Genomic DNA, 24343 nt, shown 5'->3' with positions numbered 1-24343 from the left:
AAAAAAACTGTGAAGGTCATTTTGCCGCAGGGAAACTCAGCTCTGAGGAAGCTGGGTGGGTTGAGTAAGGATTCTCCCCGGGTGGGGGAGGGGTATCAGAGCCTCCCTGTCCAGGGGGCCAATGAGCCTCCAGACTATATAAGAACCTAGCGCCTACCCCCATCTCAGAGGCTTCTACTCCACAGCAAGAGGGCTGCTTCTGGCGGGTCTCTGGGCCACCTCCGGCTTCCTGCTCCTCTCGAAGGATAGGTAACATTTGTTTTAAATATTTTCTCTTTTTCCTTCAGGTCTGTGGGTTAAATCTACCTTGCTCAGAGTGGGAAAGTACGACCAGGATTTCCCGAGATTTTTTTTCTCCTGTTTAGCCAGCCTGGCCTTTAACTCCGCTCTGCCTGTCCTCCAGATTAAAGGTCACCAAGGCCTGCTTTTTAAGTTTTTTCACTTTTTAAAATTTAGTCCTTTTTTTTTTTTTTCCCGAGACAGGGTTTCTCAATTAGTCTTTTTAAAAAAGGCAGTCTGGCCTTCCATTCAGCTTTCTTTCTTGGCTGGCCTCTACGGGTTCGGCTGGGTTTACTAATCCCTATGTCAGAGGCAGACCTGAAGTTGGTTGGTTTGGTTTCCAGCAACGAAATTGGTTAATTTGTGGGGGAAAGGGAGTAACTTAACTCTCAAAGGGACTTCTTGGGCTTTGTGGGGGTTTACTTGCTGCGCACCACAAACCAAGGCTGGGAGTCGCTTGAGCAAGTCAACAGGGTCCCAGGCTCATCTCTCTGCAGTGCATTTCTATTACTGTAGACTATCAGTAGACACTAAGAGGTCAGGCCTGAAACTCTTGGATACTAACTCTTGTCTTTGATTTCATCCAGGTTTTCTGCTCAGGTTCGAGTGATGGATGTTCCGCACACTCTTGCTGGTTTTTTTACCTGTGAGCCGTCTCATCTTGCAGTACTCAAACTATGGGGGCACTTTTTTGTTATTGTAAAAAGTGCCGCCAGGTTTTAAGTCCTGCCGGTTGAGAAAACTGGCGATCAGCCGCATGTAAAGTTTTTCGGACATAACGACCCGGCACCACGTGTTTCCCGGTTTAACTGCAGTGCTGGGATTCAGGTCAAGGAATGAGGCTGGTTTTAGGGAAGGTTAGGGGTGGACACACCCTTGCCCAGTAACTGAGGTCATGGGGGATCTGAGGAGTCGATACGCGCCCGTGCTCTTGGATGGATGGATCCCAATGTAGTGGCCATCAAAGTGGAGGCCCTCTCTTGAGTCTAAAGCAGAAAGTGCTTCCACTTTGTGTGCTACTGCTTGGGGAACACATCTGCTTTGCGTCTGACTCCCTCTGTCACGTGAGGGGACTACCTGACTTCCAAAAGTGAGCAATTGAAAGCAAGCGTGCCTGAGTTAGGCTTGGAGTGCTTACCCTAATGGGACCGGACAGGCTTAGGTTGCAATGAGACCCCGATAGTTCCGAGAATCTGTGTGTTGTAGATACGTGTGCTGCTCAATGTTTGCTTTTTTTTTTTTAGGCATTCACCCTAGACCTCCAACCTGTGATACTCAAACTGGGGGCTCTTTTGGATTTTCTTTGGAAGAAAAGTGCCGCCAGGTTTTGAGTGTTACCGGTTGAGAACGCAACGGCTGCAAGGCTTGTGTCATGTGTTCTGGGATTGTGCTTCTGGGCAAGTGGGTGTCACAGGTGGTCTTCATGAGTCACACCCGCACCTGGGCACGTGCGGCACTAAAGGCCTTCCGCATTCCTAAAGGAGCCTGAATCTGCATAGGCCCTGGGAGGGTGCTGAGCTCAGGGCTTGGAAGTTAAGACACACAGTGACGATCAAAGTGGAGGCCCTCTCCGTGGCTTGGCGGGAAAGTGCATCCATTTTGTTTGTCTCTGGGTGTACATGGCGTCTGAAAAGCCCGGTGCAACTGCAAGCTGGAATTTCTTACCTGAAAAACAGGTGAGGAAGCAGGGCGGCTCATAGGAGTTTTAGTCAGGCTGAATGCGTGCAGGTTTGTCACCCCTGACCAGCTTCACCCTGACCAGCTTCACCCTGACCAGCTTCAGTAAGTAGTTCCACTCCCAGTTGCCACAACTATCCAGTTTTTAAAGGCAAAATGACAGATGCCCTCTTTAATCTGGCTCCGCCACACAAGCTTGGACATCCAGAGGGGTAGGTAGCTATATATAGTGAATTATCTACTGTGCACTTTGTGCTTTCCAAGTAGCTCAGCCTCTGGATACTCCCATGATGGCTGGGATTTACAGGTGTTAGGACGTTGTGTGCCCTGGGCACAATGAATTTTTCAGGTTTTAGGATTCCAGTGAGTTGAATGAAGGAATGGCAATCGCACTTAGCCTGGGCTACTTCCTTCCAGCCTGCATGCCTGGTGGCAAAGTTGTGAATAGAAATAACAATTTTGTTTTTTTTTTTTACCACAGCCCACTTTGGGAATTCTTCAACCTGTGATACTCAAACTGTGTGACACTTTGTTCTTTGCAAGAAGTGCCGCAAAGTTTGCAGTGTTACCGATTGAGACTGGAGCCTAGGAAGGGCTGCGCACCTGGTGGCACTCAAATGTAGGAGCACTCTTCTGATCTTTAAGTGGAAAGTGTTGCATCATTTGGGTGTCATCTGTGGGTTCATTTCACAGGTTTCCAGTGGACTCATTAGACCCAGAGAAGCTGGAACAGCCTTCTAAGACTATTACAGTGATACTTGGGGCAGGCCCTGAGTACCTCCCCAAAGGTGCCAGCACCAGTGAACATGCTTCATTGAGTCTAGGAGAATACTAACTTATCCATCTTTGGATTGAACAGTCCTCAATTGCAGGCATGATTGGATCTTCGGAAATCCCATATAGCTATACTCAAAATGGAGGCCCTATCTAAGCTTCTAAGTGGAAAGTGCTTCCATTTTGTGTGTTGCTGTGTGGAGAAGGCATCAGAACTTCAATCAACCTGGGACTTGCTCATTTTGGTGAGACTCAGAAGTGGAGCACCCTTCTGGATTTGTGTATGGAAAGTGCTTCTACTTTTGAGTATCACCTGTGGGCACCACTACCTGGACCTTCGAGTTTATCTAATCACTGGGGGAGGGAATGAATTCCAGCTGCAGGCTGGTTTGGTTTTTAACAGGCTGTCAGCCCAAGTGGTTCTTGGCATACCAAGGGTGTGGGTCTCCCCAGAAGCTGAGACTACAGGTGTGCCAGCAGTGGGCGTGACAGTGCCTTAGTCCCCAGTGAAATACTTAGCACCATGCCTGTCTGTATTGCACAATGGGTTGGCCTTCAATTTAACAATTGATTGCTAAGATGCTCTTGTTTCTGTTATACCAGTTTCCCCATTTGGCTGTCCTACAGGTAAGTGCCCAGGGCAGAAGTGGCTATCTGGAGTTTCCAAGTACTCTTTTTCAAGCAATTCAAATTTTTCCTTTGTTTTGGAATCCAGGTGAAGGTTCCCTGAAACTGGACTGCCATGTGGGTGCTTTGAAGGTCCTGGAAGAGCAACCAGTTGAGCCACTGAGAAGATCCCCTGAGCCATCTCATCTCCCCAGCCCCCCCCCCCCCCAGTGTTTCAATAAAGTCTTGTTCTCTTGTCTTTTGCGGCTTTCAGGTTTATTTACTTATTTACTTCTGGGGTTTGGCTGGGCTTTGCTTCTGGAGTTTGTAGGGATGAAACTCCATGCTTGCAAGCACCTTTGCCCATTTTAAGGCAGGGGCAGGTATAGGTACTTGCTTCCATGGGTTTTAGTATACATCTGAGAAGCTGTGCTAAATGCATGGCTTAGATTTTTTTTTATTTACACTTGTATGTGGTCATTAGGCACAAGTGTCATTAGGCAGCAGGAGCTTCCAGGGTCTCCAAGGTGGATGCTGGGCTTTATGGGGATTAAAAGCTAGGGCACCTCTTTTGGAGACAGCCCTGGCTTCTCAAATGCAGAGCCACCACTCCAAGGCTTTTAGGCTCTGGCTAGGCTGGCCTGGATGCTGTGCCACTGTGCCTGGCCACATGCTGCGTTTACATTTGAGCCCACTTTAAGCATATGAATGCGCATCTGATCCTTGTGCTTGCTGGCTGGCTCTGAGTGCAGTGTCTTACTTAGCAGACATTACAGATAGTTGTGAAGCCACCATGTGGTTGCTGGGGATTAAAACTAGGACCTAGTTTGTTTTTTTGAGGGTTTCTCTGTAGCCCTGGCTATCCTGGAACTGTAAACCAGGCTGGCCTCAAATTTTCCTGCTTCTGCTTCTCAAGTGCTGGGATTACAGGCCTGCACCACCACTGCCCGGTTTAGGGCCTAGTTTTGACCCAGGATGTTTCCCAACTGGTCCACTTTTCCAGACCAATTTACACATTTTTAGGCCTCATTTGTGTCTCTGGGGGCCCAGCCCAGAATTGAGTACAATTGAGATCAGCATGGCCTTTCCATATACCTGCAAAGACTACTGCTTGCTATTTCTTCTACTATGCACACAAGTAATTGTGGGTGTCTGTCTATCCTGACTGTAATTCTATACTTTGGCCAGTAGGTGGTAACCTCGATCCACAGAAACGTCCAGGCTGCAGATTTTTCCATTCCTCTGGTGCCTGCTCTTCAAACCTGCTAACTAGCCAATCCCCGCCCTAAAATCAACCTGTACTTAGTGGGCCTCCTGACAGAAGTAAGACAGGTTTCTTAGCTGGTTTCTGAGGATGACCTTGAATGATCTTGTCTCCACCTCACCGGAGGCTGGCCTTTTAAAAGTTCTGTCAAGTTAGAGGAGAGAACAAACATCCTGGTCTGGTCCATGTTCTCTTCATTACTGCTCAGCACCCAATATCCAGGTATGGTTTTGTGACTCGAAGTGCCGCTATCCTCCTAAGGGTCATTTTATTCAGGTCCATTCCAAACAGCCTGGGGACAAGCATGGGACTGTCAGTGTGGTGACTTAAAAGACAGCATCCTGGTATACTGCATTTTAGCCTGGAAAAGTAATCTCACCGGGCGGTGGTGGCGCACGCCTTTAATCCCAGCACTTGGGAGGCAGAGGCAGGCGGATTTCTGAGTTCGAGGCCAGCCTGGTCTACAGAGTGAGTTCCAGGACAGCCTGGGCTACACAGAGAAACCCTGTCTCGAAAAACCAAAAAAAAAAAAAAAAAAAAAAAAAGTAATCTCAGACATTGGCTTGATTGAGTGCTTCCTGCTCTTGCACAGGGCTAGGGTTCAGTTCTACATAAAACCATTTTTGAATTTAGCTCTCAGGTATAGGACATCCTCTTGCCGCTGGTGCCAGCATGCATATATACACATACATTCATATGTAGGCATAATTAACATAATCTTAAGTGCATGGGCACCTGAGACAGCACAGGATAAAGGTTTTTGCTGCCTTTGGTATTCAGAGAGCACTGATTTCAAACTTGGCCTCTGGCTTTACAAGCAGGTGCCATGGGATACAGGAACATAGTAAAGGCAAAATTAAAAAAAAAATACTTGCAGTGTTGAAACGTGTGTATACTTCAGTGCTTTACTGCTGAGCTGCCTTCATACCTCACATATTAAGATACGGTCTCATTAGGTTGTCCAGGCTGGCCTTGAACTTGGGAACCTCCGGTGAAGCTGGGATCCATACTCCCAGGTTTTTTGCTTAATTATCGTATGCCATGGTATGCTTCGGGGAGGCAGAGATCAATTTGTTCTATTCTACTCATGTGGGTCCTGAGGACTGAACTCAGGTAATCAAGGTAGACACGAAATGCCTTAACCTGCTGAGCCACCTCACCAGCCCTTTATGTTTTGGTTTTGTGCATATCAGTATTTTGCATGCATGTGTGCCTGAACCTCCTATATGCAGTACCAATGGAGGTTAGAAGAGGTGGTTGGATCCCCTGAATCTGTAGTTATACGTGGTTGTGAGCCACTAAGTGGGTTCTGGGATCGGGGTCCTCTGCAGAAACAAGGGCTCTTACGCACAATGCCCTTTAGTCCCAATTTTTTGTTTGCCTGTTTGAGACAGGGTCTCCGAGCAGCCTTGGCTAGCCTGGAGTGCTGGGTTAAAATATGTTCCCAGCCACACCCAGCTCCTTACTCCCAATTTTAAGTGTCTTCAGTCTTTAATAAGAACTTTAACAAAATCTCACTTGTACTCTTCATTTATAGGTGCAGATACTGACTGCTCTTCCAGAGGTCCTGAGTTCAATTCCCAGCAACCACACGGTGGCTCACAACCATCTGTAATGGGATCCGATGCCCTCTTCTGGTGTGTCTGAGGACAGCGACAGTGAACTCATGATAAAAATAAATCTTAAGAATTAAAAAAAAAAAAAAAAAAAAAAGGAAGAATAGGAAGGAAGGAAGAAAGGAAGGAAGGAATACTGCACCAAGCTTGCTATTCCAGAATTCAGGAGACTAAGGCAGGAGGATGGACAGTTTGAGGACTAACTAATGAGGCTGTAATTTCCAGCTAGCATGTACTTGTCTTATACCCAAGTCCATGAGTGAAATAGCTTCATGTTTGTTTATGTAGCTTTATTTTTATTATTTACGTGTGTGTGTGTGTGTGTGTGTGTGTGTGTGTGTGTGTGTGGGCTCAGAACGCTAGGAGCTGGAATTACAGGCAGCTGTAAACCACTTGACATGGGTGCTAGGAACTGAACTCCGGGTCCTCGTAAGTGCAGCAAGTGCTTTTAACTGTTGAGCGCTCTCTCTCTCTCTCTCTCTCTCTCTCTCTCTCTCTCTCTCTCCCCAGAGTTATTTATGTACTTTTTATGCTCCTCAGTGATTTGGTATTCCTACCCCAAAATCTGAGCTCAGCATTCCCACACTTTCCTTTCTTTCCAAGAAATCAGAATTCATCTCTCACCACAGGACTCGAAGCTTGCAGCCTGGATGCCTCAGCCTCTTGCATAGCTGCCAGACACCTGAATCCCCCAGAGCGTTGTTGGTCAAATAAAGCTCATTCAGGGTCTGGCTGATTCCCAGGGTAGAAGCAAGGTCCTCACATGCTTTGGATGTAAGGCCGCAGCTATCCAGCCTACAGAAGAAAAGCTGAAGATGTATGAGGCATGCTTTTCAGTTGACCTTTTTTTTAAAAAAAAAAAAAAAAAAGATTTATTTCTTATGCATAAATTAGACAGTGTTCTGCCTGCATGTATGCCTGCAGGCCAGAAGAGGGCACCAGATCTCATTATAGATGGTTATAAGCCACCATGTGATTGCTGGGAATTGAAGTCAATATCTTTACAAGAGCATCCAGTACTCTGAACCTCTGAGCCATCTCTCCAGCCCTGTTGACCTTGTTTAAAGGAAACGGTCACGAACCTATCCAGTGGTTGCTGGACACATTCCTTAGGGAGTGGTGTAGCACTTAGTCAGCAGTCACCCCACCATGCTCGTGCAGGGTTCTAATCAGCTCCAGTGTGCCACACACAGAGAAAGATTTAGAGGGGCCGGAGAGACGGCTCAGCAGTTAAGAGCATTTGTAGCTCTTGGGTTTAAGCCAGATGTGGTGGTGCACGCCTTTAATCTCAGCACTTGGTGGGCAGAGGCAGTTGGATCTCTAAGTTCAAAGCTACCATGGTCTACAAAGCAAAGACTTGGGGTTGTTTCAAGCTCCTGCTATGCCTTTCCATCCTGTCACCAAATCAGACCCTATCCTTTGGAACTGTAAGCCAGAATAAATCCATTTTTTCTATAAGTTGCTTTTGATCAGGGTGTCTTATCACAACAACAGAAAAATAGTACAAGTTATAATAATGTGAGTTATAGATTGGATCCCCATATACTTTGGAGCCAAGGATCAAACGTTTCCTTTTGTGGTTAATTGTTCCTCAATTTTAGTCTAGAGCCAAATTTGGCCTCCTAGAAAAGAGGTAGGGATTGTGCCAGCCCTCAGTGGTTTCATCTCCAAAGAACACATCTTTGGCCAAGTCAGCTCAGTCAGTCAACAGGTTCTCCAGGGCAGGAGCGAGGATTAAAAAGAAAAAAGATAGCCGGGCAGTGGTGGAGCACGCCTGTAATCCCAGCACTTGGGAGGCAGAGGCAGGCGGATTTCTGAGTTCCAGGCCAGCCTGGTCTACAGAGTGAGTTCCAGGACAGCCAAGGCTAACAGAGAAACCCTGTCTTGAAAAAACAAAACAACAACAACAACAAAACAACAACAAAAAAAAATAATTAAACAACATTGTAGCATGACCCCAGCCAGTTCTGAGGCTGAATCCGGTTTATTTTTTTTCTAATCTCCTTTTATACCATTTTAATTACATGCAAGTAATAAGGTCAGTTCTAGGACAAGGAACAAGCAAGGCAATAAGCAAAGTCCCACAGTCACTGTTTCTAAGGGCTCATCAAGATGACCAAGATATCTGAGCCTACTTCCCTGTCCTAGTCCAAAGTCAAAAAGCCTACTTCTTTGTTATAGCTCAAAATCAGATTCCTACTTGAGCTTACTTCAGTGTCCTGGCTCAATGTCAAATTCCTGTCTGAAGCCTACTTCCTTGTCTGTGCCCAATATCAAATTCCTGCCAAGTTTCTAGAAGTGGCCCCCAAACCTCTCCACAGATCTGTAAACAATGAGTCTTTTTTTTTTTTTTTTTTTTTTTTTTTTTCCGAGACAGGGTTTCTCTGGCTGTCCTGGAACTCACTCTGTAGACCAGGCTAGCCTCGAACTCAGAAATCTGCCTGCCTCTGCCTCCCAAGTGCTGGGATTAAAGGCATGCGCACTTTTTTCTTAAAGTCAGAATTTAAGCCTCAAATCAACCTTCTGGTCTTCCTGCCTTTCATCGCCCAAATGCTGTGATTACAGGGAGGAGCCATCAGACCCAATTTGAGCAGTGCTGAGGTTGGAACCTGGGCTTCCTGCATGTCCATGTCGGGCAGAGAATTTGGGGGCTGAGTCACCTCCCAAAACCAAATGTTGTCTTTTCATTTGTGTTTGGATTTTTCAAAGAAAGGGGAGAGGGGCACAAAAGGAAAGGCTGTTGTCTCCATTAACATCTCCACCCTTTCCCTCTCCCCCTCCCCCAAGGGGGAAAAAAAAATGCTCACCACAGCTTCTGGAGTCTGCATGTCTGGTGCCTCAGGCCTTCCCCCAGGAGCCACAGGCCTCTGTCTCCCAAGTCATTGAAGCTCAGGTCCAGCTCTCGGAGGTGTGTGTTAACCTGGAGCACACTGGGAATGCCTGCACACGCGTCTGAGCCCAGTCGACAAATGCCCAACCTAGAGGTAGGGATGGCCAAGCTGAGTTTGCCTTGTGCCTTTGGTAATGTCACCAGGGTTTGGATAAAAGTGCCAAATTTGTATGCTGGGTGCAGGGATATGGCTTCGCCTGCTTTTGAAAGAGAAAAGAGAAGGCAGAGAGGAAGATAGCACAGAAACCAAGGGCCCAGGCAGAACGAAACGCAGAAAAATACAAAATAAATAAGAACAGGAGAAGGGCTGGAGATATAACTCAGCACTAACAAGCATTGGTTCCATGACCAGCACCCATGTGGTAGCTCACAACTGACAGTAACTCCAGCCCCAGGAAATCTAAATCCCTCTTCTAGCCTCTGTGGGTACTAGGCATGTGTGTGGCCATACACATACATGTGGGCAATAAGCCATATATGTAGCTTTAAAAAATATATTATTAAAAACAAGGAAAGGTGGGGTGGTGTTCATTTGATGAGTACTTGCCTAACACACACCCTGGACTCCATCCCTAGTATTTGGGGTGTGTGGTGTTGCCTGTCTGTGGCCATTATACTTGGGAAATCAGGAGTTCAAGGTTAACCTGAGCTGCAGAGCAAGTTTGTGGTTAGCTTGAGCTACCTCGAACCCTGTCTCCAAAACCAAAACGAAACAGAAAAGTACAGGGGGCTTCCTGCTACAGAGATGGTTAAGAGCACTTGCTTCTTTTATAAAGGGCCCCAGTTTGGTTCTCAGCACCCATGCTGGGCAGGCAGCAGCACATGACAGAGGATGGGAGATCATCTTTCTCTGAGCACACATGCAAACGTGTGGCACACACTCACATAGGCACGAGTAAAAATATCTGTTAAAAAAAAAAAATCTTTTTGGAGGGCTGAAGGGATGGCTCAGAGGTTAAGAGCACTCACTGACTGCTCTTCCAAAGGTCCTGAGTTCAATTCCCAGCAACCACATGGTGGCTCACAACCATCTGTAAAGGGATCTGATGCCCTCTTCTGGTGTGTCTGAGGGCAGCTACAGTGTGTTCATATACATAAAATAAATAATTCTTTAAAAAGAAAAAAAAATTTTTTTTGTTTGTTTTCTCAAGACATGATGTCCTAGAGGTCCTAGAACTCACTTTGTAGACCAGGCTGGCCTTGAACTCACAGACATCCACCTGCCTTTTGTCTCCTAAGTGCTGAGATTAAAGGCCTGCACCACCACTGCTCAGCTCCTTTTTAAATTTATTAATAATAATAATAACAATAACTATTATTATTATTTTAGGACAGAGCCTCACTGTGAAGGTTGGATAATCTGGTACTCAGAGATCCAACTGCCCCTACCTCCTGAGTTCTGGGATGAAAGGTGTGTACTACCATTGCCACGCTCTCGACTGTGGTGTCCATTTGGTTGGTTTGGTTTTGGGTGATGGTGATAGTTTTTACAATTTTTTTTTAAAAGATGTACTTTTATTTATTTAGTTTGTTTTGCCTACCTGCATGTTTGTGTGAAGGTGTCAGGTCCCCTGGAACTGGAATTACAGGTGATTATAAACCACCATGTGGGTGCTGGGAAGTGAACCTGGGTCCTCTAAATCTCTAGCACCTAGTTTTTACACTTTTTAAGTTAGTAGTATATGTGTATTTGTGTGTACGTGCACACGCATGTGCATGTGAGCGTGCACGTACATTTGTGGACATGTTGGCTTGCCATAGTGCCCATGAGGAGGTCAGAAGACAACCCGTGGGAGTTGGTTCTTTTCTTTTACCATGTAGGTTTCATGAGTTTAATTTAGATCATTAGGCTTACCAGCAAAGCACCTTTCTTTTTCCAGTGAGTCATGTAGTCCTGGGTGTTCTAGAATACTCTGTGTAGACCAGGGTGATTTGTTTGTTTGTTTGTTTGTTCATTTGTTTACAGACAGGGTCTTCCTATGTAGCCCTTACTATCCTGGAACTCACTATATAGACCAGGCTAGCCTAGAACTCAAAAATATCTGTCTCTGTCTCCCAAGAGCTAGGATTAAAGGCATGCATCACCACACCTGGCTAAGAACATTGCCCTGGCCCGAGGAGATTAGACGAGACCTTAGGGAAGGGGGTGAAAGAATGAAAGGACAAGAGACACAAAGAATGAAAGCAAGTCTGGGTTCTGATCAAGCTCTGAAACTTTAATTTTGGGGGAAGGTTATAAGGACACAGCAAACCGGGAAGTTTAGGCAAGGGTCATTGCTTAGGGCTATCCCACTATTGAATCCTCACTGTCTAAGACCATCCCAGTGTCATATCCTTATTGCCCTAGACCATCCCATTGTCATAACTGGCTCCTGGGAAATGCCAGACGTTCTTTAAGTTCCTGGGACCTGAGACCTGAGAACGTCCTTTCTTAACCTTGCACTGACTAGTCTTTCTAGAACAGCAGGTAATTTCAGGTAATTTCCTGAGGTTCTCTTAGAACAGCAGGTAGTTTCCTGGGTTTGGCTCTCAGCAGAACATACCTTTAAAAAAATGTTTACTTTTACTTTAATGTGTATGAGCATTTTGTATACATGAGTGTGCACCACATGCAGGCCTGGTGCCCACAGAGATTAGAAGAGGAAGTCAGATTCCCTGGAACTGGAGTTAAAGATGGCCAGTTATGGATAGTGGGTTGTGAGTCACAATGTGGGTGCTAGGAGGTGACCCCTGGTCCTCTGTAAGAGTATCTCTTAACTACTGAGCCTTCTCCCCAGAATTTCTTAATGGTTAATTGATGCAGGAACCCACTGTAGGCAGTATAATCCTAGGCCAGTGGGTTTGGGATGTATAAAACCAGCTGGCAGAGAGCTGGGTGTGTGTGTGTGTGTGTGTGTGTGTGTGTGTGTGTGTGTGTGTGTGTGTCCTTACCTTTAATCCCAGCACTCAGAGACAGCAAGGCCAGCCTGGTCCACAGAGTTCCAGGACAGCCAGGACTATACAGAAAAACCTGTCTTGAAAAACCAGGAAAGCCGGGCAGTGGTGGTGCACGCCTGTAATCCCAGCACTTGGGAGGCAGAGGCAGGCGGATTTCTGAGTTCGAGGCCAGCCTGGTCTACAGAGTGAGTTCCAGGATAGCCAGGGCTACACAGAGAAACCCTGTCTCGAAAAACAAAAAACAAACAAACAAAAAAAACAACAACAAAAAAAAGAAAAACCAGGAAAGCAAAACAAGGAAACAAACACCCCAGCTATCAGAGTAAGCCAGAGGGAACAAGCCAGTAAGCAGCAGCCTTCCACGTTTTGTTTTGTTCTGTTTTTTTTTTTTTTTTTTTTTTTTTTTTTTTTTTTTTCCTGCTTCAGACTTCTGCTTTGGGTTCCCTCAATAATGAATGAACTATAACCAGAAAGCTACAATAAACCCTTGCCTTCCAAAGTCATGATGTTTATCACAGTAACAGAAAACAAACTAGAACAGAGGGTACATTTTGGTCAGTAGTGTTTGTTCTGAGACCTGAAGGGTTAGCCAATCTTCCCTGGAAATGAGGTAGACAGGAGGGTAAAAGGGCAATTTCAGGGAATGTCAGTGGTTTGTATAAAGAAAGGCCCTGTGCCGAGAAATCTTGAAAGATGTTGTATGTAGAGATGGCAAGGAAATGGGAGGTGGTGCCACGGCCTCAGTACCAGAGAAGAACTAGGATGATCACACTCTCACCGGAGGGTCTGGAGTTTGCAGTCTGGATGCCTGAGGCCCTCACACAGCAGAAGCACCCCAGAATCCTCAAGGTCATTCAGACCTAGGTCCAGCTCCATCAAGCTCTGGTTCATTTTGAGAGTAGCGGCCAGATCTTCACAGGAAGCTTGTCGAAGATGGCAGATCTTCAGCCTGCAAAACATCCAGCTCAGTAAGCATGATTTGAGCCTGGGGGGGGGGCACTAAATTTATCTTCTTTCCTATTTTCAGACTTAAATGTCCTCAACAAGCCCTGTGGCACATACCTGTGACACTCACTAGCATTTAGTAGACAGAGGCAGGAGGATGCTCCATTAGAGACTAGCCTGGGTACATAGTAAGACTCTGTCTCAAAAAGCCAGGAGCTAGGGGTGTAGCTCAGTAGTAGGACATTTGTTTGGTACATGCAAAGTTCTGGGTTTGATTCCCAGAACCACCAAAAAAACAAACGAACAAACAAAAACCCAACAACAACAACAACAACAACAAATCCAACCGAAACAAACTAAAACCCCAAGGAAAACACAAAAACAAAAACTGTTCAAGATGACAAATAATGATATTACATGTATCAGACTACATATATATATATGTACATATATATATATTGATTTTTTCAAATTATACTTAAAAATATTTTATGATATCAAATGTGGTAGTACGTACACACCTTTAATCCTAAATCCCAACACAGAAATCAGAGGCAGATGGAATCCCTGTTGAGCTCAAGGCCAATGTAGTCTATATATCAAATTTCAGGCTAGTCAAAGACACAGAATGAGACCCTGTCTCAAAAAATATTTTGTGGATATATGTGTGTGGATGCCCACAGCAACACGTGCTCTTAACTACTGAGCCATCTCTCTAGCCCTTGAGGTTTGTATTTTTTGTTCGTTTGTTCATTTGTTTGATGCGGGAACCCATTGTGGGCAGAGCTGCAGGACAACTTGCAAGACTCATCTTTCTCTTTGCACAGTTTGGACCTCTGGCACTAAACTCACGTTGACAGGCTTGGTGACAGGTGCCTTTACCCTGAACCACCTCATCAGCTCCTATAGATAGTTGTTTTTTAGTAAGACTTGTTTTTATTGGGTAAAACAAATAAGACTGGCATATGCCTCGTGCCTTTGATGCCAGCACTTTGGGGTTATGTCTGTGAAGATCAGGTTTTTATTTCCTCAATAATAGTCCAGGCCACTGACTTTAGGTCACCAGACTTGACAGCAAGGGCTTTTACCTGCTGAGCCATCCTTCTGGCCCCTGCTGTCAAATATTATTATTATTATTTTAAAAATTATTATCTTATAAGGCTAGAGAGATGGCTTCGAGGTTAAGAGCACTGGCTGCTCTTCCAGTTCCAAGATTCCCTGGGACTGGCTTTACCAAAGTTGTGACTGCCATGTGGGCGCTGGGAACTGACCTAAGGTCCTTTTGTGAAACCAACAAGGGTTCTTAACCTCTGAGCCACCTTTTCAGTTCCCTTTTATTTCAGGCTTGAGTAAGAAGCCGAGAGCCTGGAAACACCCCATTGGCAACAGCCCTGCCTCAGCACCCTGAGCGCTGGGATAAAATGTAACACCTGAATTATTTGTCTACTTTGATTCAACACAGACAGACCTGCCCTCTGAGTTGGCCCCAGAAGAACTCACCACAAGGTCCGAAGCCTGCACACTGGGTGCCTCAGCCCTTGACACAGTAACTTCAGCCCCAAGTCCTCCAAGGGGTTTCCTGTCAGATCCAGTTCTACCAGATGTGAGTTGCTGCTGAGAACAGAGGCCAACACTTGGCCAGCTGCAGCCTCCAGCAGACACTTCCTCAGCCTAGGAGGAAGAAGGTGAAAAGGCCCTCATGTTCTGAACCAACCATGTCACCCAACATGAACCTATGTAGTTTTTTTCTCTTCCCTATGTAATTGGGTTGGGTTGATTTGGTTGGTTGGTTGGTTGGTTGGTTTTGTTTATTGAGACAGAGTCTAAGTAGACCAGGCTAGCCTTGAACTCATAGAGATCCACCTGCCTCTACCTCCCAAGTGCTGGGATTAAAGGTATGTGCCACCACACCAGGCCTCAAATAATTTTTAAAGAATCTATTGGCACTGGGTATGATCATGTACCCCTTTAATTTTAGCACTGGGGAGTCAGAGGCACACAAGCCTCTATAAGTTCAAAGTCAGCCTGGTCTACACAGCAAGTGCAAATCAGGAAGGGCTATAAAGTGAGACCCTGTCTCAAAAGTTCAAAACTGAAGACAAAACAAAAACAAACAAACAAAAATCTATTTTTTTAAAAACAAACCTTTTATGGATAGTAAGGAAAAGTGGGCTGTGTATGATCTGTGCATGTGATATTCTTACCGAAATATCACAGGGAAGGCACACTCCCAGCATACAGATAACAGAATGAGGAGTTCAAGACCAGCCGGTGCTACATAGCCAGTTTGAGGCTAGCCTGGGCTACCTGAGACCCTATCTTAATAAATTGAGAGAGAAAGAACAGGGGTGAGGGTGGGGGAAGAGGCAATGGATCTCAGTAATATGTACAATTAATATATGCTAATAGGATTTAAAGAGGAGGGGGAGGAGCAGAAGGAGCACAAACGGAGCAGAAGGAGAAGCATGCCTAGTGCAGACCCACTCACTGGATCATCTGCAGCCTACACCTGGGGTGCCGCAGCCCCTCACAGAGCAGTTCCAGGCCTAGCACCCCAAGGCTGTTACCACTGAGGTCCAGCCTGATTAAATTTCTGTTGGCGATGACAGCTGCTGCGAGGTCCTGGCAGGCTGATGTGGAGATCTGACACCTCTTCAGCCTTAGGGGGAAAGGAAGGCAGAAGCAAGTCATTTACTCAGTGGCTGTTCTGGAATTTTCTGCTTTATATCTGTCTCTCTTTTTAAAGGTTACATGTGCCTCTCCATCCCCCTTTTATTTTTGTTTTGATCTTTCTTTTTTCTTTCTTTTCTTTTTTTCCTTGAGACAGAATTTCTCTGTGTAGCCCTGGCTGTCCTGGAACTTGCTATGCAGAGAAAACTGGCCTCGGTCTCAAACTCTGTAGGCTGCCTAGCTCTGCCTCCCAAGTCGGGGGTGGGGGTGATTAAAGGCATGTGCCACTACACCTGGGTTGTTTCTTTCCTTTTTATCTGATATAAAATAAAGGCGAAGTTCCCAGCTCAGTGGCAGAGCCATTAAATTGCACATTTGTAGTCCTGGGTTTCTGTTCTGAGGACAAAGAAAAATATCTGATAGTTACTAAGGCTTGGGCGGTAGTGGTCTAGTTGGGAGTTTTTTGAATAAAAAAAAAAAAAATACTATAGGGGCTGGATACATGGCTCAGTGTGTAAAGTGAAGACCTGGGTTTTATGCCCAGCACCCCAGAAAAAATCTGGAGGTGGTTCAGTCATAGAGCCCTGCCTAGAATTGCCCAGCAGTAGGGCCTGGAGTGTGACTCAGTGGTAGAGCCCTAGGCAAGTGGATTCCAGGAGTAAGCTCCAGGCTCAGTTTTAAGAGCTTGCTTCAAAATATAAGGCTGTAGGGCTGGAGAGAAGACTCACTGGTTAAGACCACAGACTGCTCTTGCAGAGGACCCAAGTTCTATTCCCAGTACCCATGTCAGGCAGCTCACAAGTGCTTGTAAGTCTGGTTCTAGGTGATCTGATGTCTGTCTGTGCTCTTCCTATACAGACATACATATAAATAAATAGCAATAATAAATGTTTTAAAGGCTCTAACCCTAGCATAGACTCACACACCTTTAATCCCAGCACGATGGAAAGATGGGGGTGGGGCAGGGGGAAGACAGGAAGACCTCTTGAGTGGAGGCCACGCTGGCTTATATAGAGAGGTCCAGAGCAGCCAGGGCTGCATAGCTTTGTTTTGTTTTTGTTTTGTTTTGTTTTGTTGTTGTTTTAAGTGGAAGAAGAGGGTCTAGAGAGATGGCTTAGTGGTTAAGAGCACTGGATGATCTTCCAAGAGACTAGGGTTCAATTCCCAGCACCCAAATGGCAGCTCACAACTGTCTGTAACTCCAGTTCCAGGGGATCCGACACTCGCGCACAGACATACAAAATAAATTATATATATTTAAAAAAAAAAAAAAGAAAAAGTGGATGAGGAGGCTTCCCAGCTGTGGCACACTGCCATAGGAGTCGTGGCTAACAGACATCACCCTGTATGTTCTTCTTAGACGAGCCTTATGGGAGAGGGTGGTGTGGACCCTGAGAAGCTCATGTTGCAGCCGGGACTCACCTCAGGTTCTGAAGCTTGCAGTTGGCATGTCGGAGGCCTTGACAGAGCAGCCGCACACCCTGGCTGCCCAAGGCATTGCGGTACAAGGCCAGCTCGATCAGGTTTGAGTTGGTGCAGACAGCTGCTGAGAGGTACGCACTGTAGATGTCAGGAAGTATGTTCCTTTCCTGTCTGTGTAAAGGCCAACATGTAGTTTAGTCGTCCATGTACTCATTATGGTTGACACAAGTACTGCATTTAACAACTCAGGAGGTAGCCGGGCGGTGGTGGCGCACGCCTTTAATCCCAGCACTTGGGAGGCAGAGGCAGGTGGATTTCTGAGTTCGAGGCCAGCCTGGTCTACAGAGTGAGTTCCAGGACAGCCAGGACTACACAGAGAAACCCTGTCTCGAAAAAACCAAAAAAAAAAAAAAAAAAAAACAAAACAAAACAAAAAAACCTCAGGAAGTATCATAGCCTCTTTATACGATGTTTTTTCCCCCCTTGCTATTTCCAAGTTTATCTCAAACTCCAAGACTCTTAGATTATTCTTGTATGTGTGATGGGGCGTGTTTGATGGGGCGGGGGTGGGGGTGGGGTCCGCATGTAGCCCAGGCTGGTCCTGAAATTATTGTGTACCTTAAACTCCTGATCTTCTGTCCTTTACCTCTCACTTTCTGGGATTACAGCAGTGTGAGATACCAAGCTTGACTTCAGACAGACAGTTCTTTTCTTTATTTATTTTGGCCATTTTTTTCTCACCTCCCTCCACTCTGTGTGTGTGTGTGTGTGTGTGTGTGTGTGTGTGTCTGTGTGTGTGTCTGTGTCTGTGTCTGTGTCTGTTTTGGTTTGTTCTGAAGCAGGGTCTCACTGTTTAGCTCTCTGGCTGTCCTAGAACTCACTATGTAGACCAGGTTGGCCTCGAACTCACAGAGCGAGATCTGACAGCCTTTGCCTCCTGAGTACTAGGGATAAAAGCATGTGCCATTATGACACCTAGTGTTAGGGTCCAAAAATCCAAAATGACCCAAGCAGGGACAAGAGTCCAGCAAAGCAAGATCTTTATTTAAATTAGGCAATAAAACTGTCTAGCCAGGGAGAACAGCATAGACTCAGGAGCTGACTGTGTCTTCAAATGTTCATCTTAGTATTTTTTTTAAATTTTTATTTATTTATTTTATGTATATAAGTACACTGTAGCTGTCTTTAGACACACCAGAAAAGGGTATCAGATCCCATTACAGATGGTTGTGAGCCAACATGTGGTTGCTGGGAATTGAACTCAGGACCTCTGGAAGAGCAGTTCGTGCTCATAACTGCTGAGCCATTTCTCCAGCCCCTTAGTAATGATAACAGGGTTTTGTTGTTGTTGTTGTTGTTGTTGTTTTGTTGTTTTGTTTTTTAATACTCAGGCCACTACTGATCAGTCAGGAACACAGAAAAGACTCAGGCACTGTACTGCATAACCTTGAGCCAGAATGCTACAGAATTTTTAAGCTTCTAAACCACAAATATCTATGCTAACTTATTCCACCAATCGAGATTTAAGGATGGGGGATTTGTGGTACACTTATCCTGTTCCCATTGGTTGGGTTATTATTCAACTGTGGGAGACGACTTGCCTAGCATTCATGTTTCAACTTGCCAACCAGGATTCTCATATTCTCATTCTCTCTCTCTCTCTCTCTCTCTCTCTCTCTCTCTCTCTCTCTCTCTCTCTCTCTCTCTCTCTCTCTTTGTGTGTGTGTGTGTGCCAATCAGGATACCAGTTACCCAGGGAGGTCTTGGTAACTTAAACTTTATTTGACCCATATTCAAAATGAAAGTTTTATTCAAAATGGCTTCAGTTTGGTTCCTTCTTATACTGAATTGCTTTGGTTTTCAAGACAGGGTTTCTCTGTGAAGCCCTGACTATTCTGGAACTCTCTTTCTGTAGACTAGGCTAGCCTCAAACTCAGCAATTCTTTTGCCTTTGCCTCTGGGGTACTGAAATTAAAGTCATGCACCACAATGCCCTGCTGAAATTCTATCACCATCATCATCACCACCACCACTATCATCATCATTACCACCACCATTATCATCATCTTCTTCTTTTTTGAGACAGTTTCTCTGTAGAACTCACTCTGTAGATAAAGCTGACCTAGAAATCCACCTGTTTCTACCTCCTGAGTGCTGAGATTAAAGGTGTGTCACTAACATCCCACCTGAAAAGTTCTTGTTTTTAATTTTCTTTTTGAAAGATTTACTTATTTATTATATATACAGCAGTCTGCCTGCCCATATGTCTGCAGGCCAGAAGAGGGCACCAGATCTCATTATAATTATAGGTGGCTATGAACCACCCACTATGTGGTTGCTGGGAATTGAACTCAGAACCTCTGGAAGAGCAGCCAGTCTTAACTTCTGAGCCATCCATCTCTCCAGCCCCTGAAAAGGTTTGTTATAACAGATCCTTCCTCTCGTGAGCTCCAGTTTTAGTACCAGTAAATATTGCTTGTGCTCCCCACAAGAAAATGTCCCTGCTCTTGCTCTATTGGTGTTTTTCTTTCTATACAGACTACCCTGTATGTTTTGGAGACCACCTTGTATGCTGTTTGGATCCTACTGAGTATTTAGAGACTGTCTTAATGTTTTGCTGGAACCACCCTGCCTATGTAGGCCTATTCTCAGCATCTCCGCTTATTGCCACTAGGTGTCAGTAGCACCATCCACCTTCCCATTGTGACAACAAAAACATTTCCACAGATTTTCTGGATATCTGTCTGGAGTGCCTGAGTTAAGACGACAAAATCCTTGGCTGGTGGTTCTGGTGATTCACATTTGTAATCCCAACACCTGAAAGGCTGAGGCAGGAGGATTGCTAGTGAGGCCCTGTCAAAACAAGCTGGGCATTGTGAGGCATGCCTGTAGTCCCATACTTGGGAGGTAAGAGCTGGAGGATCAAGGGTTTAGTGATCAAACTTATCAGCCTCAGCTACACAGTGAGTTGGAGGCAAACTTGAGCTACACAAGACCTTGTCTCAGAAAAGAAAAGCAGGCCAGTGAGACAGCACAGCCGGAATAAAGCAGAAAACCCACTTCCAATTTATTTTATTTTGTTTTTTATTTATTTTATTTATTTATTTATTTTGCCCTTTTTTTTTTTTTTTTTTTTTTTTTTTTTTTTTTTTTGAGACAGGTTTTCTCTGTGTGTGGCCCCAGAACTGTCTGTCCTGGAACTCTGTAGATCAGGTTGGCCTCTAACTCACAAAGATCCTCTTGCCTCAGGCCCTTCCCACCACCTCCATCCCCATGGCAAAAGTGGGGCCATATAGACACACGGAGACACATAGAGAGACAGAGAAACACAAACAGAGAGAGAGACACAGACATGCAGAGAGACAAACATAGAGACAAGGAGACACAGACACACAGAGACATAAAGACAGAGACACATACATACAGAGAGTCATAGGCATGCATATACACAGAGACAGAGTCACACAGAGAGAAAGAGGCACACACAGATACTAAAACTGAATAAAATAAAATGTAAGGATTAGCAGGGTGGCTCAGTGGGTAAAGAGTCTCGCCAACAAGCCTCATGACCTGAGTTCAATCCCTGAGACTCACACATTGTCCCTGACCTCAATCCACATGCCATGACCCATACACACATACAAATAAAATGAACGTAATAAAAGCTTTAAAATAAAACAAAACAAAAATTTAAATCCCCAAACCACTGAGATATGGCTCAGTTGTTAAGAACTCTTCTAGAGGGCCTGAGTTCAGTTTCTAGCACCCACATCAGCTCACAGCTGCCTCTAACTCCAGTTCCTGGGGACCCAACACCCTCTTCTGACACTTATACTCATGTGCACACACCTACACGCACATGCACACGCATGCACACACGCGAACACACACAATTAAAAATAAGATAATGGCTGGAGAGATGGTTCAGTGGTTAAGAGATCTTGTTTGTTGCTCTCCCACAGGACCCAACCGGTTCACAGCACTCAAAGGCATGAGTGGCTCATAATGGTTCTAGCTCTAGGGCATCTGTTGCCCTCTTTTGGCTTGCTTGAGTGCCTGCATATACATCAGATACACCAAACACACAGAAACATATATATATATATATATATATATATATATATATATATAAATATAAATTTAAAAATAGAATTTTTTTTTCTTGGTTTTTCGAGACAGGGTTTCTCTGCGTAGCTCTGGCCGTCCTGGAACTCACTCTGTAGACCAGGCTGGCCTCGAACTCAGAAATCCACCTGCCTCTGCCTCCCGAGTGCTAGGATTAAAGGCGTGCGCCACCACCGCCCGGCCCAGAAAATATTTTTAATGAAAATATTTTTTAAAAAATCCCCAAGCAAAGCTGGGCAGTGGTGGTATACACCTTTAATCCCAGGGAGGCAGAGGCAGGTAGAACTCTGTGAATTCAGGTCTAGCCTGGTCTGCAGAAATAGATGGATGGATAGATAGATAGATAGATAGATATCCCCCAAGCAAAACAAAAGCTCCTACCCCACCCCAAATCACCTCAGTTGAAAAGCACAGATTAAAGGCATTAAATTGGAGCACTGTCCCCCAAGAGCACTTACGAGCGTGCGGACTGACTCTGGGCTCCGGAAGGTTCTGGTTGGTCATCCTCTGTGCCTGTACTATAGGCACTCCCGTACAAATGAAGCACCTCTGTGCTTCTGCAGTACCTCACACAAAACGAGCAGACCACGTGCTCCATCTTTGTTGAGATGTTTCTGACTACAACCACTTGAAAGTGGCTCAGGGCCTGCTGGATGAAGTCTTCCTCCTGGATCTCATACAAGCAGCTGAGTAGCTCCAGGGAGCCATGCTGCAGGGTGGAGCCTTCACTTTGCGCCTTGTTTTGGATCCACGCCAACGCTTCCTCCTTGACCTGAGGGGAGATGGTCCAGCCGAGATTCCTCTCCAGGTAGCATCTCATCTCTTCATTGAGGAGGCCAAACAGGAAGCGGACCGTGAGGGCCAAGAAGTTCCTTTCTGAGAAACCGTACTCAACCAGCACTCTCCTCACCGCATCTCTGCCATGTAGTGCACAGTACATGGCTGCAAAGAATTCCTGGAAACTCAGGTGGATGAAGCTGTAGAATTTCTCACACTTGATGTCCTTCTGGAATATGTTCACGTTGAGGAAAGTGGAGACATCTGCTCCATCTAGGCCGTGTTTCCCAAGATCCTGTTCGTCAAATAGAATCTTCTGATTCCAGAGGCCCTCTGCAGCCAGAGAGACCAGGCCTTTCTGGTTGGCTGGGACTTTGAAGGTTGGGGTCCCTGGCTTGGGCTGCATCAAGCTCAGAAGGTAGAACATATAAACCGCTGTGGTGGTCCTAGATGTTGGTCTTAAAAGCTCCCCACTTTCCAGATGCTGCTTTAGGCAGGTGCAGACCACCCAAGACACCATGGGAACAAAACACATGGTAAAGAGGGGTTCATAGTCCATCATAAAGGTGAAAACTTGGCTTGCTTGTCCAGTGTTGTGGAAATATCTGTAGAAATATTCCTTCCTCTCTGCCTCGGAGAAGCCTAGGATCTCCACGTGCCTGGGGTGTTCCAGCAAGCCGTGCAGCTTTTCCAGTGCACAGGGTCGTGTGGTGATGAGCAAAGAGAGCTGGGGCAAAAGCAACCTCCGAATGATACTTCCGAGTAGGAGTTCAGTGGGTCGTTTCTCCTCCCAGCAGAGGCACCAGGGACCCTGAGCATCATGGAAAGAAGGATGGAGCTTATCAAAGCCATCAATGATGAATAGGAGACGATCAGGAGCCCGGATGAGGTCCTCGAGGGGTGCACCAAACTCGGGCCAGCAGCTAGAGATGAGGTCATGTACGCTGCACTGGGAGTGGCTTCTGTTCAACTCCTTGCAGCTGATATAGAAGACAAAATCGAACTGGCCTTGGAAGAGCCTCCCATCGGCCCAGTCCAACATCACTTTGTGGGCCAGCATGGACTTCCCCATTCCTGCTGCCCCTTGTATTACCACCGTGCGTGGTGGCTCAGGGCGTTCTTCGTCTGGCTCAAAGAGGGTCTCCATTTGGATAGGGCTAGCCTGGAGGCTCCTGGTTCTGGAGTATCCCCACCCTATATCCAGAAGTTTTTTCTGTGCCCAGATAGGATTTGTGTGTTCCTTTACTAGGAGAAGCTGAGTGTAACGATGGCTCAGGTTCACACACTCGCCTAGTCGTGCATTGCGGTCTTCCATTAGCCGGAATTTCCTTCGGACATAGTCTTTGTAGGTTGTTTGGGGATCTAGCAGAGAGAAAGGAAAGGCCAATGACATAGCCGTTTGGCAACTTTTTGAAAAAAGATTTTATTTTTAATTTAATTTGCACTTTTTAATGCCTATGGGTGTTTTATTCAAATACCTGCAGAGGCCAAAAGGCATTAGACCCTGGGATGGAAGTTACAGACTTGCTATGTGGGTGCTGATAATCAAACTCAGATCCTCTGGACTTCGGCCACTGCTCTTAACTGCTGAATCATTTCTCCAGCCCGTTTTAACCTTTGAGCTGTGTGTATGTGCACAGGTACACAGAGTGCCCAGAGAGGCCAGCAAAGGCTTTTGAATCCCTGGCACTGGAGTTAAGGGTTGTCGGGAACTACCTGATAGAGCAGTAACTTTCTTTCTTTCTTTTTTTTTTTTTTTTAAGAATTTATTTATTTATGTTGTGTAAGTACATTGTAGCTGTCTTCAGACACCCATATGAGGGCATCAGATCTCATTATGGATGGTTGTGAGCCACCATGTGGTTGCTGGGATTTGAACTCATGACCTCTGGAAGAGCAGTCAGTGCTCTTAACCACTGAGCCATCTCACCAGCCTAGCAGTAAACTTTCTTAATCACTGAGCCATCTCTCTGATCCCAGCATTCCCCCCCCCACCCCCCTTGAAACAGGGTTTCATGTAGCCCAGGCTGGCCTCAGACTTGCTATACGTTCAAAGATGACTTTTGGTCTTCCTGTCAATACCCCATGGGTGCTGAGCTTCCAGCCCTGTACCACCACATCCAATGCATATGATGCTGGGGACTGAACACGGGATTTCATGGATGCTAGGCAAGTTCTCAAACTACTGAGCTACATACCCTACCCCTCTTCACTTTTTGTTGTTTGTTTGAGATGGAGTTTCATGTTGTTCAGACTGACTCCAAACTAGCTGTATAGCCAAGCACAACCTTGAACCACTGACCCTGTTGGGTCTGCTTTTCTAGTTCTGGGAATCACAGGCACAAGCCACTTTGCCTGCCT

General features: G+C 45.7%; 1 protein-coding gene across 1 annotated transcript in view; it reads right to left on the bottom strand.

The window, feature by feature from the left end:
• Positions 1 to 4311: 4311 nt before the first annotated feature.
• The window catches only part of Nlrp12 (NLR family pyrin domain containing 12), a 30349-nt gene continuing 10317 nt past the window's right edge, over positions 4312 to 24343 (bottom strand). Inside the window, exons 3-10 of the mRNA XM_076927830.1 lie at positions 21664 to 23344; positions 17081 to 17251; positions 15477 to 15647; positions 14489 to 14659; positions 12822 to 12992; positions 9024 to 9194; positions 6841 to 7011; positions 4312 to 4892 (exon numbers count right to left, since the gene is read on the bottom strand). Of these exons, the coding sequence (XP_076783945.1) occupies positions 4805 to 4892; positions 6841 to 7011; positions 9024 to 9194; positions 12822 to 12992; positions 14489 to 14659; positions 15477 to 15647; positions 17081 to 17251; positions 21664 to 23344 (2795 nt within the window). The 3' untranslated portion in view covers positions 4312 to 4804. The remainder of the gene's footprint in view (positions 4893 to 6840; positions 7012 to 9023; positions 9195 to 12821; positions 12993 to 14488; positions 14660 to 15476; positions 15648 to 17080; positions 17252 to 21663; positions 23345 to 24343) is intronic.

The sequence above is a fragment of the Arvicanthis niloticus genome, chromosome 30 (assembly GCF_011762505.2).
Source record: "Arvicanthis niloticus isolate mArvNil1 chromosome 30, mArvNil1.pat.X, whole genome shotgun sequence".
Taxonomy (NCBI): domain Eukaryota; kingdom Metazoa; phylum Chordata; class Mammalia; order Rodentia; family Muridae; genus Arvicanthis; species Arvicanthis niloticus.
Note: the sequence above shows the minus strand (reverse complement) of the source record. Positions and strands in the feature narration are given on the sequence as shown.